Source organism: Dermacentor albipictus, chromosome 6 (assembly GCF_038994185.2).
Source record: "Dermacentor albipictus isolate Rhodes 1998 colony chromosome 6, USDA_Dalb.pri_finalv2, whole genome shotgun sequence".
Classification (NCBI taxonomy): domain Eukaryota; kingdom Metazoa; phylum Arthropoda; class Arachnida; order Ixodida; family Ixodidae; genus Dermacentor; species Dermacentor albipictus.
The window spans coordinates 24,692,501-24,706,204 of NC_091826.1; the positions used below are offsets into that span (position 1 = coordinate 24,692,501).

The 13,704-nt window shown below is 47.1% G+C and overlaps 2 protein-coding genes across 2 annotated transcripts in view; one reads left to right on the forward strand and one right to left on the reverse strand.

The window, feature by feature from the left end:
• The window catches only part of LOC135896507 (ionotropic receptor 93a-like), a 203,558-nt gene that overhangs the window by 30,232 nt on the left and 159,622 nt on the right, over window positions 1-13,704 (forward strand). The window lies entirely within an intron of this gene.
• LOC135896506 (uncharacterized) overlaps window positions 1-13,704 on the reverse strand; it is a 56,862-nt gene that overhangs the window by 27,658 nt on the left and 15,500 nt on the right. The window contains exons 8-14 of the mRNA XM_065424932.1: window positions 11,920-12,066; window positions 9,880-9,997; window positions 7,186-7,352; window positions 6,202-6,309; window positions 5,191-5,277; window positions 3,928-4,060; window positions 511-623 (exon numbers count right to left, since the gene is read on the reverse strand). Of these exons, the coding sequence (XP_065281004.1) occupies window positions 511-623; window positions 3,928-4,060; window positions 5,191-5,277; window positions 6,202-6,309; window positions 7,186-7,352; window positions 9,880-9,997; window positions 11,920-12,066 (873 nt within the window). The remainder of the gene's footprint in view (window positions 1-510; window positions 624-3,927; window positions 4,061-5,190; window positions 5,278-6,201; window positions 6,310-7,185; window positions 7,353-9,879; window positions 9,998-11,919; window positions 12,067-13,704) is intronic.

Consider the following 13,704-nt stretch of genomic DNA (forward strand, 5'->3'; position numbering starts at 1 on the left):
CCAGTAGGCTACAAACGAGCGTCAAGATTACTACCGTCTTTGCATCTCGCGGCAACTTTAAACGCCGACGGCTTTTGACGTCATCGTTAACCTAGACTTTGACGCTCGATAGCCACGCGCGGCGCAGTCATTTATCAGCACCCACTACTACCATAACTCCGCAGTTGCTTCTACAGGTACAGCATGGCCGTATACAGTTGTACAGCATGGCCGTATACAGTTGTACAGCATGGCCGTATACAGTTGTACAGCATGGCCGTATACAGTTGTACAGCATGGCCGTATACAGTTGTACAGCATGGCCGTATACAGTTGTACAGCGTGGCCGTATACAGTTGTACAGCGTGGCCGTATACAGTTGTACAGCGTGGCCGTATACAGTTGTACAGCATGGCCGTATACAGTTGTACAGCATGGCCGTATACAGTTGTACAGCATGGCCGTATACAGTTGTACAGCGTGGCCGTATACAGTTGTACAGCGTGGCCGTATACAGTCGGTAGTACGAACCAGCACGTCTGGTGTCCTGAGAGGTGACAGCCCTGTGGCACGCTGTAGCTGTGCCAGGAAGCCTCGCTTGATGTTGGCCCTGTTCACCATCATGAGGGGCATGCTCTTGGCCACTGTAAGCGGAGGGGGGCGAAAAAAAATAGAGAAAGAAAAAAGAATAAAGATAGAGAAAAACAAATCGCAATCCGCTGGGAAGGCGAAGCACTGATTGCGATAGAAAATTAGTACAGATAGCTGTTCGAAGTAAGGGTAATAGTTTTATCGGCAATGTAAACTTGTAAACATTCGCTTACAAACTGAATTGAGAATGACAGAATGCGCATGCGCGACTCGACGAGGACGTTGAAAGAGACAGACACGCGGAGACAGCACTGTCTCTGTGTGCCTACTCCTTTCTACGTCCTTGTTCAGTCACGTTTACACATTCTATCGCGTATTCAAACCAACTAGCCCGTCAACGTGTTTAAACTAAATTGACCAGCACGGTGTCACGCGCTCACAGGTAGACATGAACGCACATCGCTGGATGACAGCGGAAGCTGTCTGTGAAAACGCTGGATTTAAGAATCGCGGCAGGCATTGTGAGCCAATTGACCTCCTTGCATGTGTCGCTTTAACGCGTACGAAACGGCGAAAGCACAGCGCATGCGAAGCCACCGGCACTACGCGCCCTCTGCGAACATCGCAGATTGCTTTCAAGCATAGAGTTTCTCACTATAACACCTAGAGGGAGATCTGGCGCCATCGTCTATGGGAGTTTCTTAAGGAAACACCGTGCCGTCATGGGAATGACGGCATATGCGTCTGCGAGGCTCGTGTTGGCTGGTGTTGTAAGAGGCTTCATCTAAAACGTGGATATGGCTAAACAAATAACGCGTTGTCAAAGTAAAATCTTCATAAAATGTTTCCATTGACGCATATTACATCTTTACTCACCTACAATGCATGGCCAAGCGAAGAAAAGCAAGAACAGACGATCAACTGTTTCAAAGCGAGCGCGAACCTTGTCGTCTGTCCTCCAACTTTAGCGGCCCGCTGATACTTCTAACGCAACATATAGTTCTACGCGCAATAACTTCTCATGGTTAAACAAAACATGTTTTCGCGTAATGATAAAGCTAAAACAGCTTTTCACGTGCTGTTTTAGTAGAAAATAAATCATTGCGACAGACGGAACGGTACTCGCCAAGCGCGTCTTCAAGGTGTACTGTCTCTCCGAGAACGATGCCAATCCGAATCCACAATATACCGGCATTCCCATGCAGACCACAGCGCAGCAGCGCCAGATTTCCCTCTAGGTAATGTAGTAAACTCTATGCTTTCAAGACACACGAGCGCTGGCAACGCGCCCCTACGGCGTCCGCGATTCGCGTGGCCAGCGCCGCAGTAGACGCCGCGGTTGTATCCATCTATGATAGAATGTAAGCGCGGCTGAAGATGGACGTAGAAAGAAGCAGACACACAAAGACAGCGCTGTCTCTGTGTGTCTGTTTCTTTCTACGTACTCGTGGAGTCGCGCTTACGCATTCTGTCAATGAGTTAGTAAGCGAATGTTTACTTCCTACGACTATCTACTAATTTGCTATCGCAGTCGGTGCTTCTCCTTTCGTGCGGAACAGCGAATTTTTTCTCCGCCCGTTCGTCCGGTACGACCGCGCAATGTTGGATAAATGAACGTGACGCTTAGAACGACAGAAAGCTGAGCTAGTTGGTAAGGATTCATTATGCAAAATAGAAGTAGGCGTGCAGACAGGACACTAGAGTAGAGAAGTGGACAACACGAACGCCGTCAACTGAAGGGAGCACTGAGGCGAAAAATGAAAGAAGACACAAAACTCATCTGCGCATGCTCAGGAATGGTAACACCACGTGTCAATCGGGTACACGTGCTGGTCTACGTTCGTGTTGTCCACTTCTCTACTCTTGTGTCCTGTCTGCACGCCTCACTTCTATTTTGCATAATGAACGTGACGGCACGTTAGGCGTACGTTACTTACAAGCACGGTTTCCCAGGTATTACTGGTGCTCCTCGTAGTAAAAATAAATAGTTTATGCAAGGTAAAAGAGCATCCATCGCTGGGTCCGAGCCCCCGCAGCCATTGTGATGTCTGAGATGCTTATCACGCTTACAATAATTTGCGATACCACGAAACCTGAAGGGGCGTGAAGATTAGTTAGCAGTAAAAAAAAAGCAAAATATTCAGCGCCTATATCCATCGCGGGGATACACTTGCTCTTAGGTGTACAATTGCATGACTGTTGCTTAGTGGTTGTACGCGACCAGCCTTATTCCTGCCTGGAGTGTTCTTTTGATGTGTAGTTCTAACACCACTTAGAAAAAAACAAAATCACTGTGCGTCTCAGGTGAATTGTATCACTTTGGAACTTCGATTCTCTGTTACCGAAGGAAAGCGAAAGTAGACCACGTGTGACATCGCACTCGCTGGACGCAGGACGGCATAGAAGTGTTTTGCCGGCCGTTTTTAGATGCACTATTTACTGCCACGTCACCCGCTTAACGCAATGTAGCTGCCATTATATCGTTTAATGAAGGACATTACGTTTTGACTCTTAAAGTAATTAGAAATTTTCCGCAATACTTTCATGCGCGTAACAACGGCAAGACAGCTTTCTGCTTAAATTCTGTATCTTTACTGTTGCTACGCAAAAAAAGAAAAAAAGCGGTTGCATAAACCTGGGGACCATGCTAACGCGCTGTCGCTTATAGTGACAACCATTGTTTACTCTGTAACTGTTTTCGACTTATGCCTCGCAAGCTCACAAGCTACAATTCGTAGATTGAAGTATGTGCTGTGAGGTAATTACTTAAAAAAGATAATTACTGTAGTTACGTTAATTATTCGATTAGGCGTTTTGATTCCTCGTAGAACTAATGGTCACCCCATCGAGTGATTTAACTCAAGGGCTACAATGTGTGCTATATGCCACAGGCAAGATATAAAAATTAGGTGCAGCTAGAAAGAAAAAGAATAAAACCCCTAACTTATCAGTTCACCGCAGTCAGCGCGTTATTCTGCCGTTTAAAATAGACTCAAATCGCCGGAATCGAAGCGCCGTGATCCAAGTTTCAATGCGGGCCGCCGGCCACCAATCCGCTAACGATATCGATATCGAACCAGGATATCGATATCGAACCACGATATCGATATTGCAGTTCGATATCGTGGCCCCTAGAAGGGAAGTAATAATAATAATAATAATATTTGGGGTTTTACGTGCCAAAACCACTTTCTGATTATGAGGCCCGCCGTAGTGGAGGACTCCGGAAATTTTTACCACCTGGGGTTCTTTAACGTGCACCTAAATCTAAGCACACGGGTGTTTTCGCATTTCGCCCCCATCGAAATGCGGCCGCCGTGGCCGGGATTCGATCTAGAAGGGAAGTAGGTGGATTACCCGGGAAGCCGAGCTGGACCCAGGTGTACTCGGAGTCGTTCTCATTGTAGCACTTCTTCACGTTCAGCTTCTCGTTGAGGTCCCTCATCTCTGTCGTGATATCGTGGATGTTCGCGAAGAAGTAGAAGTACGGCTGCACGAAGAAACACCAAGCGAAAAAAAAAAATATGGTGATCCAACGCACACGTTGGAGTCTTATGTGAAACGAAGCTTAGCGAAGCAGCTAAATAAATTAAGCGACAGTTTGAAGGCGATGCGCACAGTCGTGTTGGCCAAGACGTGTAAACGCATTCGAGGCTTTGTGTTACAGCGGAACATACACATTCTGGAGAATTAGCCGAAAATGGGGGCACATATAGAGGAGACATAGCGAATCGCTTAATCTGAGAAAATCAAGTAAATCGAAGAACCGCTGCATATAAGGCCCTATTAAGAGATCGGTGCGCTCCAGAGATGCCTCTTAGCGAACAAGTTGTGGTCAGGTTTTATTTAGGTGTTTTTTTAATTTTTTTTGTTACGTAGAATAGAGGTGCGCTTAACCGCATTGCTCCCACTGGTGAAAGAAGTAAAAGTCCGGCCGGAGTGATGAACGAAAGAAAGAAAAAGAAAGAAAGGAAAGAAAAAGAAGGAAATTAATAAAAAAAAGAAAGAAAGAAAGGAAATGAAAGCACACGCGATAAGAAACGCAAAGTTTTCATTTTACGAAGTGCCCGTGTCTTTTGCTAGCGAGCCAGCGTGTATGTAAGGGAAGGCATGGATACAACTCGGCTTGGCTTGGCTACGAAGCTGGGCGTCCGCTAGCTGACTAATAGGACTTTCCCCGAATAAAGAAAAGCAGTTCGCGCCGCTCACTTCCTTGAATTTTGATTCCTTGCCTGACGTTTGAAAGATTAAAAAAAAAACAGCGGCAGAATGTTGAAATTGATCGCGTAGAACTCTAAAATTGAGTGGCCGTGCATCCATGCGAGTGCGGTAATGTAACCTGCCATTAATTTATCCGCTCACCTGCGCATACCGTACATCGGAATATATATATATGCAATCTTTACCACGTGATGGGCTGCCCACACAGCCCACCATTCTGTTTTTTCGAACTTCCCACACTTCACACACATGCATTACTTAACTTTGACAGTCCTAATGCGAACGCATTAAAACGCGGGCTCAGCGCGCATTACTCCAACCGGCCGCTCCACGAAGGAGGGGATGGTTGACGACGACAATAACAACAAGAATGGAGGCACTGTAAACGCAACTGCCAACCTCGTCATTGTTGCTCACGTAGGCGTACATGGCCACTCGAACGGGGAGGTTCCTCTGGTTGACCGAGGTGTCCATAAATTCGTTCTCCTGCGGGTAAAATAATGAAATAAAGAAAAATAAGTATGAAGTAATACATACGGCACCGCAACTCAAGATCCGCGCCTCATTTCATTATTCTTCTATCTCCCGCGGACTGTTAAGGATGAGTTGCATTTTCAGATCGAACACTCCGGAAGCAAGCAGGCTCGTTCGCGCCTACGGAGACCTCGGCGTTGCGCCCGGTGTTTTATCAACGAGGGCGAGGCTTTTCATAACCCGTATTTACTTCTTCAGGACTTCGGGTCAACGTGCTGCGTATGAGCCAACGGAGAGCCACATCCGTAGCCTCGTATATGTGCATGCCACGTGGGTTAAAACCGACCGACGTGAAGCGTCTTCTTTATGCGAAGCATACTAGCCGCACAACCACGCTCTTCCTTGCTGCGCCGCGCGCGGCCGCGTAGCTACCATATGACGTCATAAAAGCTGCAAAAGCGGAGGCTCAACTCGTGCGCTCCCTTGCGGCCGCGTAGCTACACAGCCGGGTCTCAGCTCGTGCGCTCGCCTGCACGAGTTGTTTCTCCGTCTAGCCGAACCAAATATAGCCAAGCAACAGCAGTTCACCAGGCTAAACAGTGGTTCAACAACTAAAATAAAGGCTAGTATGCTTCGCATCCTGGGCTTAACCTTAGCTAAGCCACAGCCATTTTTTTTTGCAAGCTAAATCGCTGCTCGTGTGCCGAAACTGCGTTGAGTGTGTCCCGACGCTGAACTATACCTCTAAGAAGAAAAAAAATTATATGGAGCACTGTGACACCGGAAACACGAGACGTTTCAAAGCCGCTTTGCAGCTGAGATTTACGTGTGTGTGTTTGCGAGCAATTTATGACGTTTAGCGTGTTCGCCTAGCAAATACTGGCCGCCAGCTGAGTCGGCCGCAAAATCGAAACTCGCGTCGATGTGTCCGCTTACCGCAAGGAAGCTGTAGGTGATCACGGCCCGGGTGAGGTTGGCGTATCCCACTGGCATCGCCGTGGTCACTAGCTCGAAGGTGTGCACGGGCATTCCACGGACCTCTTGCTGTTCAAAATCAATCAATCAATCAATCAATCAATCAATCAATCAATCAATCAATCAATCAATCAATCAATCAATCAATCAATCAATCAATCAATCAATCAATCAATCAATCAATCAATCAATCAATCAATCAATCAATCAATCAACTAGTCAACCAATTAAAAATCAACTACTTAGTCAACCAAATAATCGGCCAATTAACTAATCAACCAATTATTCGATCAAGTAACGAATCAACCAATTATTCGATCAAGTAACGAATCAAACAAATAATCGATCAATTAACCAGTCACGATTAATCGATCAATTAACTAGTCACAATTAATCGATCAATTAACTAGTCAAGCAATTAATTGATCAATTAACTAGTCAAACAATTATTCATTCAATTACCTGACCACATAATTAATCAATAAATTAACTAGTCAAACAATCAATCAATTAACTAGTCAAACAATTAATCAATCAATTGCCTACCCAATCAATAAATGAGTCAATCAATCAAATGCATTTATACTACTGATTCTAATTGTGATTTCTGCGATTTCAGCCGTTTCTAATAACGTGATGCTGCTCAATGCATAGTTATCTTTTAAAGCACTTATTAGCACGAAGACTTCCACTCAGTATTGTGACGGTGAGACCTCAGTCTGTCTTTTTTTTTGTAACGTACTTTTTTCAGATTTCTAAGAACAAAATCGAATCAATCGATGGATCAATTGGTCAATGACGTCATGCGGGCTATCGCAAGAATGACGACGTACTTAAAATCTTTACGTTTTTCCCATTTCTTAAGAGGACTACACATGCGCTAGAGATCCGACGGCGATCTAGGACACCAGACTGTGCACGCTTCCGCCTGAGTGGATTACTCACGATGCCGAGGTAGCTTGCATTGCTCAGGGCGTCGTAGGTCGGCAGTATCGTGTCCAACAAGCTGACCTCGCTTCTGTCCGGAAACACGATGGCGGGTTCCACGTTGTCCCGCGCTTCCACTTTGCACTCGACCAAGCCGCTGCTGTCGACGTAGCTGTAGACGTGACCTGCGAGTTTCAGTTTAGCGGCAACGGGTTATACAACGCGCACTGACCTGGCTCAGTTCTTGGCTTAGCACGCTGACTGTTCGCCTTGCCTCGCCTTAGTTTTTTTGTAAGAAGGTAAAAACAACGAGTGCAACCCTTCTCAGATGAAAGCTCCAGGCCTTGCCTTCTTAAATAGGTTGACACGGCTGTTGAAGCCTTTTGAAGTTGTGCGCGATCTTGTACACTTGTCACTCCCGAAGCTCATGCGCAAATGTGGTCTGCATATATGGAGAGCCTACGGTTTGCGGTAACGAATCGGCGAGACCAACGAGCAGCAGGTTGAACAGGGTATGGCTAACTACTCTGCCTTGCGGTACACCACGACTGGTATAACTAGACGGCGTTGGTTCATCTTCAGTCGAAATAAAGATCGTCCATTCACATAGCTGAGTATCCAGCGAGAGACGTGTCCACCAATCTCTACAGCGTCTAAGGCGTCCAGAAATTGCGTGATGATTTTGCACTACAAATATCCGCGGACTTCATAGTGTGCAAGCCCAAGCACTTAAATGTTCTCTTGGTCTTCCAAAAACTACGTCATCGATTGTGGCAGTGGCCATTGCCAGATATTCTCCTTGGACAGTCACATTGCTACAGATGTCCTGAGAGCCTACATCCCAACACCTAACTCAGACTCCCTCACACCATTTTGTTTGCTTGTCAGCAATGAGGCCACAGTCAACATTTGCCAAAAGTATCGTAAGACATCAGTCCTACTTGCCAACAGAATTCACGCCTGCTACACGGTTATCAGCCCCTTGGGGTGTCTGCACCGTACGCAAAAAAGAAAGCTGGAGCGCCGTTGCAAGCTTTGAAGCAAGCAACTCTGGAATACATTTACAACGTCCGCAGATTTCGCCAACATGCTTACACAGGTGGTTCGGTAAAACTCAAGAGCTCTGCTGCTGCAGTCATCTTCTCGGCGAAATTTGCAGAAATCCAGTTAAAGACTTCATGTGTTACCACCTCGACGGGTGCAGAACTTGCAGTACTCTGCGCTGCACTTGATTTCATTAATCGGGAACCATCGCAACAATGGACAATTTTTAGTGATTCCAAGGCAGCCCTTCAGTGCAGTCAATGTCCAATGCTCTACAGACCCAATGAACAACTGGTCTCAGAAATTAGACAGATGACGAGGATGGTGAAAGCTCCACTTCACGCAAGATTCCAGTATGTGAGTCGGATATGAACAATTTAAAAAGAGTTCACCAACGATTATGGTACTCCCTAATGCGAAATTTGAGCACAGTCTCCGGACATACGGATGCACCTCCCACCTGGATTGCCCCGACGTGAATAGACCATGCTCTACCGTCTGTGGCTAGGCGTTGCCTTTACAAACGCCTATGCTTTCCTCGTAGGAATGGCCAACAGCCCCACGTGCGACACATGTAACATCGACGAGACGCTCGCACACATTATCTGTGTCTGCCCGCGATACAGTGCTGAGCGACAAGTGATGTGCAGAGTACTGGACCAGTTGGACAATCGTCCACTTTCAGAACTAAAAGCTTTAGGCCAATGCTCCGAAAGAACATCCGCGTTGAAGGCCTTACTCGCGCTAGTAAGGTTCTTGCGGTCCACGGGGCTTCACGACAGACTCTAAGAATGCCGCCCCCTACCGCTCTGTAGTGTACGCGCTTTGTTCGTGCTTGTCTCCCTTTCTTTCTATCCCCCCCTTCTACTCTGTTTCTCTTTTTATCCCTCTTAACCCTTCCCCCTGCGCAAGGTAGCCAACCGGAACTACCTCTGGTTAACCTCCCTGCCTTTCTCTGCATTATTTTCTCTCTCTTTGAGCACAGCTGTATATACGAGTTTTCGCGATATATTGGCTGGCGCGTACAATCTGTCTCGCGCGTCACGCTCCAAACGGAGCGAGGTGTGGCGTGACTGCCTCGCTAATCGGGAGATCGCGGGAGGACGCGTGTGAGTGTTGCGTCTGCGGCGGCTTCTGTGAAACGAGCACGTTTCACAGAAGCCGCCGCAGACAGACCTTCGCTCCTGCAGCGCTTTGCTTAAATCCAGACGACGCGCGCTATACCCTGGCGCCATCTCGTAGCCATCGTCGCCGCCGCAAAGCTTCTCGTGCGCGGCACTACGCTTTTCTTCTCACGCTTTCGCCGTGCCCTCCTCCTCCACTTCCCTCCTCGCGCTCTCTTCGACGTCGCCGCTTTTCTCACTCCCCCCTCTGCGCTCCGCGTTCACTCTCGTGTTTCGCTGTGCTCGTTCGCTCAGTTACGAGCTAGGACGCCGACGCTCGTCGCAGGAACGGGCGCCTAAGAGATGCGTCCTAAAAGAAAGAGTTGTTATGACATTATTTCCCTAGTCGTTGTGACGTCCGCCGGTGTCCTTCGCAAGAACATTGCGCATTGATGAAGAATGAAAAGTTAACTGCGCACAATATTGGGTCAGCTATAAGCGTCACTCCTTCCCAGTAAGGCAACGCTGCAACTTTTTTTCCCCCTTCGGTTCACGTGACACTTACCGTTGGCGAAATCGTAGATCTTTTGCATGCTTATAAGGGGCGCGTGCTCGTCTTTGCTGGCCGACTGCCAGTCTGCACCGGTGACGCTGAGAAGGTCGTCTCTATCGTTGCGAATTACCTGCGAGATAAGGAGCGAAGCTCAGATATTATGTTACACATCGTTATGAATATTATCAAATCGTTGGATGACACGACTGGTAGTTTATGCATTCTGATAGTTCCGCATGGCTTCCGCGCTATTATTTTCGCGGGAATCGCACTCCGTTACAGATCGAATCGTAAGTTCCTGGAAAAGATGCTCCTGGAAACCTCAAGACGTACACGTGACTAGTCTGTGACTGAGGGTCGACTCCGTTTGCCTCGGAAAGTCGTGTGTATGATGACATCCTCGAAGAGATTCTCCTGCTTTACCATAACGTATCAGTAACATTGTCGTGACAGGTGATACCATAAGTTGTCGTCGGCTATGAAGTCGATTGCAAACGAAATATGCAGTGGCAAGCGCATCGCTCTGCAACTAAAGATATTTATATGGATGCTGTTGAAAGTCGCAAGCGAGCACCATACATTGTTGCACCCGTGGTTGGGAGACCGACGACAAAAGAGAGAGAGGGAGCCAGCGAACGGGCGAGGGGCACCCCACTGCACCACGTACTAAAGCCCCTCCATACACGTACCGGCCGGCGCATCTACTGACAAGCTGATCCGTTCCACCGGCTTTTCGGCGAACCGCCTACTCATTACGAGGCGCGGGCGCCCCCGACAAGGACGAAGGCCTCAGTGTGGTCAAAAGTGAACGTGGACTTTGTGTAACTTCTCCCTTTCCCTTGTCCTTTCTTCGATCTATCTTTTGTAAATAAACCAGTCTCGAAACGGATCCCAACGAGTGAAGTTCCTTCCTTCGAGGCTCCTGCGTGCACGGCCGACGCCGTCCACCTTAGTTAAACACGCAGCAAAAGTTAGCGGAGTCGTCCAAGAGCGACAGAAATTAGAGTTAGCCCAAAGGCGCGAGCATTCATTAACAGATGCACCAGGGAACACACTCAATTCGTTCAGTGGCATCACAGCAGAGGCGAACTTCTTTCTGTGGCGGAGTCTCTGGGGGTGCGATCTCCTGCAGTGCGGAGGAACACGGGATCGATGTAGTGCGGCTTCGCGGCGGTCACGACCCGTGCTAAATCTTTGAATTCTCGGTCTGTAGTAGTGTGCGAATAAATAAGTATTTCGAATAAGGAATCGAATATTGTGACACTCGACTTAAGTTTCAAATCGAACAGTGTACCATTCGCAAATACGAACATCTTTCGAATAGTTTTCGAATACTCAGAATCGTCAACTGTGCAGAATGAAGCAACGTTCAAGCGATACAGTTCGTCCCCGCCGTCGTAATGGGCCTGAAAATATGAGAGAAATACGTAGTTGGAGAATGGCTACGTTTCTCGGGGAGTGTCGGGTTTTCTTCGAAGCTGGAATCATTCTATCCCTACGAAGAATCATGGGTATGCGCACAAACTACATATTTGTTACTACTGCTTCGTTTGTGCTTTCAATAAGCAAGGCTCCATAACACGCTATGTGACCGAAACTTGCGAAAACTTGCTAACGTTAATAATACAAGGATGTGAACGTCGCTTTACAATTACTCTGAAAACAGCTACTCCTTATACGAAAACTATTGGAAAAAAACATTCGATAAACGATTCGATTAGCTTCTCGCAACTATTAACTTCGTATTCGCTTCGGTCTTGGGCAATTAACGTCCTCTCGCAACCGTATGTAGTTGTCGAGTACAAGTGCGCGAATGGATAGATAGATAGATAGATAGATAGATAGATAGATAGATAGATAGATAGATAGATAGATAGGTAGATAGATAGATAGATAGATAGATAGATAGATAGATAGATAGATAGATAGATAGATAGATAGATAGATAGATAGATAGATAGATAGATAGATAGATAGATAGATAGATAGATAGATAGATAGATAGATAGATAGATAGATAGCTGGATAGATAGATATTGCGTCGTTACTTACTTCCAAGTGGCCCAGGTAGTGCAGGGAGCCCAGCACCGTCGGATTCGAGAAAGCCATTTCGACGTGAAATTCGAGGTCCAGGTTCGAAAAATTCGGCGGAGCCGGTAGATCCTTGGCTAGCCGTTTGCATCCTTTACCTGAAGGGATCTAAAAAATAAAGAAGCTCGTCGTAAACAATGGCATTAGGCGATGAGGCGAATTAAGCGGACGTTGCTGAGGATACAGAGACAGGGAAGTTAACACAAAAAGAACGTACATTTTGCCACCCTGCCGGAGAAAAAAAGGAAAATGAATTTAAAAGGGTATTAAGGGAGAAATAGGAGCATCGAAACGGGAATCGTCGCACAAAATTGAAGCTGCACAATCACTATCGCAGCCGGTCTCCGCATGAATTTTAATCATCTGGAGCATTTTCGTTACGTTTAATTTCCATCTAAATGTTGCCTCCACGGCCGGGAATCGAACCCGGGACCTTGTGCTCAGCAGCAGAATGCCACGGCTACTGACCCACCACGATGAGTGGATAGACTTGCACTTTTCTTTTTTCTCGCAGTTGTCTTCAGCTATAAGTAGATCTTTTTTCTGCGTGCGAATTTAAAAAAATGGCTGTGGCTTAGCTAAGGTTAAGCCCAGGATGCGAAGCATACTAGCCTTTATTTGAGTTGTTGAACCACTGTTTAGCCTGGTGAACTGCTGTTGCTTGGCCATACTTGGTTCGGCTAGACGAAGAAACAACTCATGCAGGCGAGCGCACGAGCTGAGACCCGGCTATGTAGCTACGCGGCCGCAAGCGAGCGCACGAGTTGAGCCTCCGCTTTTGCAGCTGTTATGACGTCATATGGTAGCTACGCGGCCGCGCGCGGCGCAGCAAGGAAGAGCGTGGTTGTGCGGCTAGTATGCTTCGCATAAAAGAAATACCCGTTCACTGACGGTACGTTTGTGCTGATAATAAAGGGGTAATAATGCTAGAAACGACGTTATTCGTATCTCTAGGTGACGCCAGTAGCTGCATCGAATCCACTGTGTGGACCCATCAGCACGTGGTGTTTCCAAGGTCCCTCGAAGAGCGAAGTAGACGCTTGTTGCTTGTCCACAATATGACCGCGAACGGCAGGCGCTGACCTATTCGCGTGACGTGATTTGGCTACAAGCCGCTGTGTGATTAAAGGTTTTCACTGGGCTCTTGGGCCGGACACAACGTCAACATAGCCGGCTGTGATTAGGGTGTTGCGCGGTTGAAACTGTTTTGTATGTTGCGAATTCGCATGTGTGTATATGTCACACGTGATTGGCACTCGCCCTGTTCCATTCCGTCCTTCCTTGTTTGCACCAAAGCGATCATATTTATGGTCTACTCGGCCATCAAAATTTTCTAGAGCATTCTTTAGTTAACACAGGCCTAAATTCAAGGCTTTGAACGGGCCCATTGGAACACGAACACGTATATAATCGCGTCTTATCCCCTCCCCGTATTCCTCTATTTCTCCTCTTCCCTTTTCCCCCCCTCAGAGTGGAGTAGCCGGCTGGAGGACTACTAACTCAAGCCGACCTCTCTGCCTTTCCTCTAATAAATTATCTCCTCATTTTTTTTATTATTATCCGATTTTCATCTGTTTTATCGACCCTGGTGGCGGGAAATGAGAGTTCATAGCCCCGGGCAAAACATACATTCAATACCTTTGACCCAAATTCTAAGTTAGCCCTGATGAAAGAGCGGCAGACCCCGGTAAGGCGTTGGTCCCGATTTTGAATCCCGAATCGGGACGAGTTTTTTTTTTCTTCAAC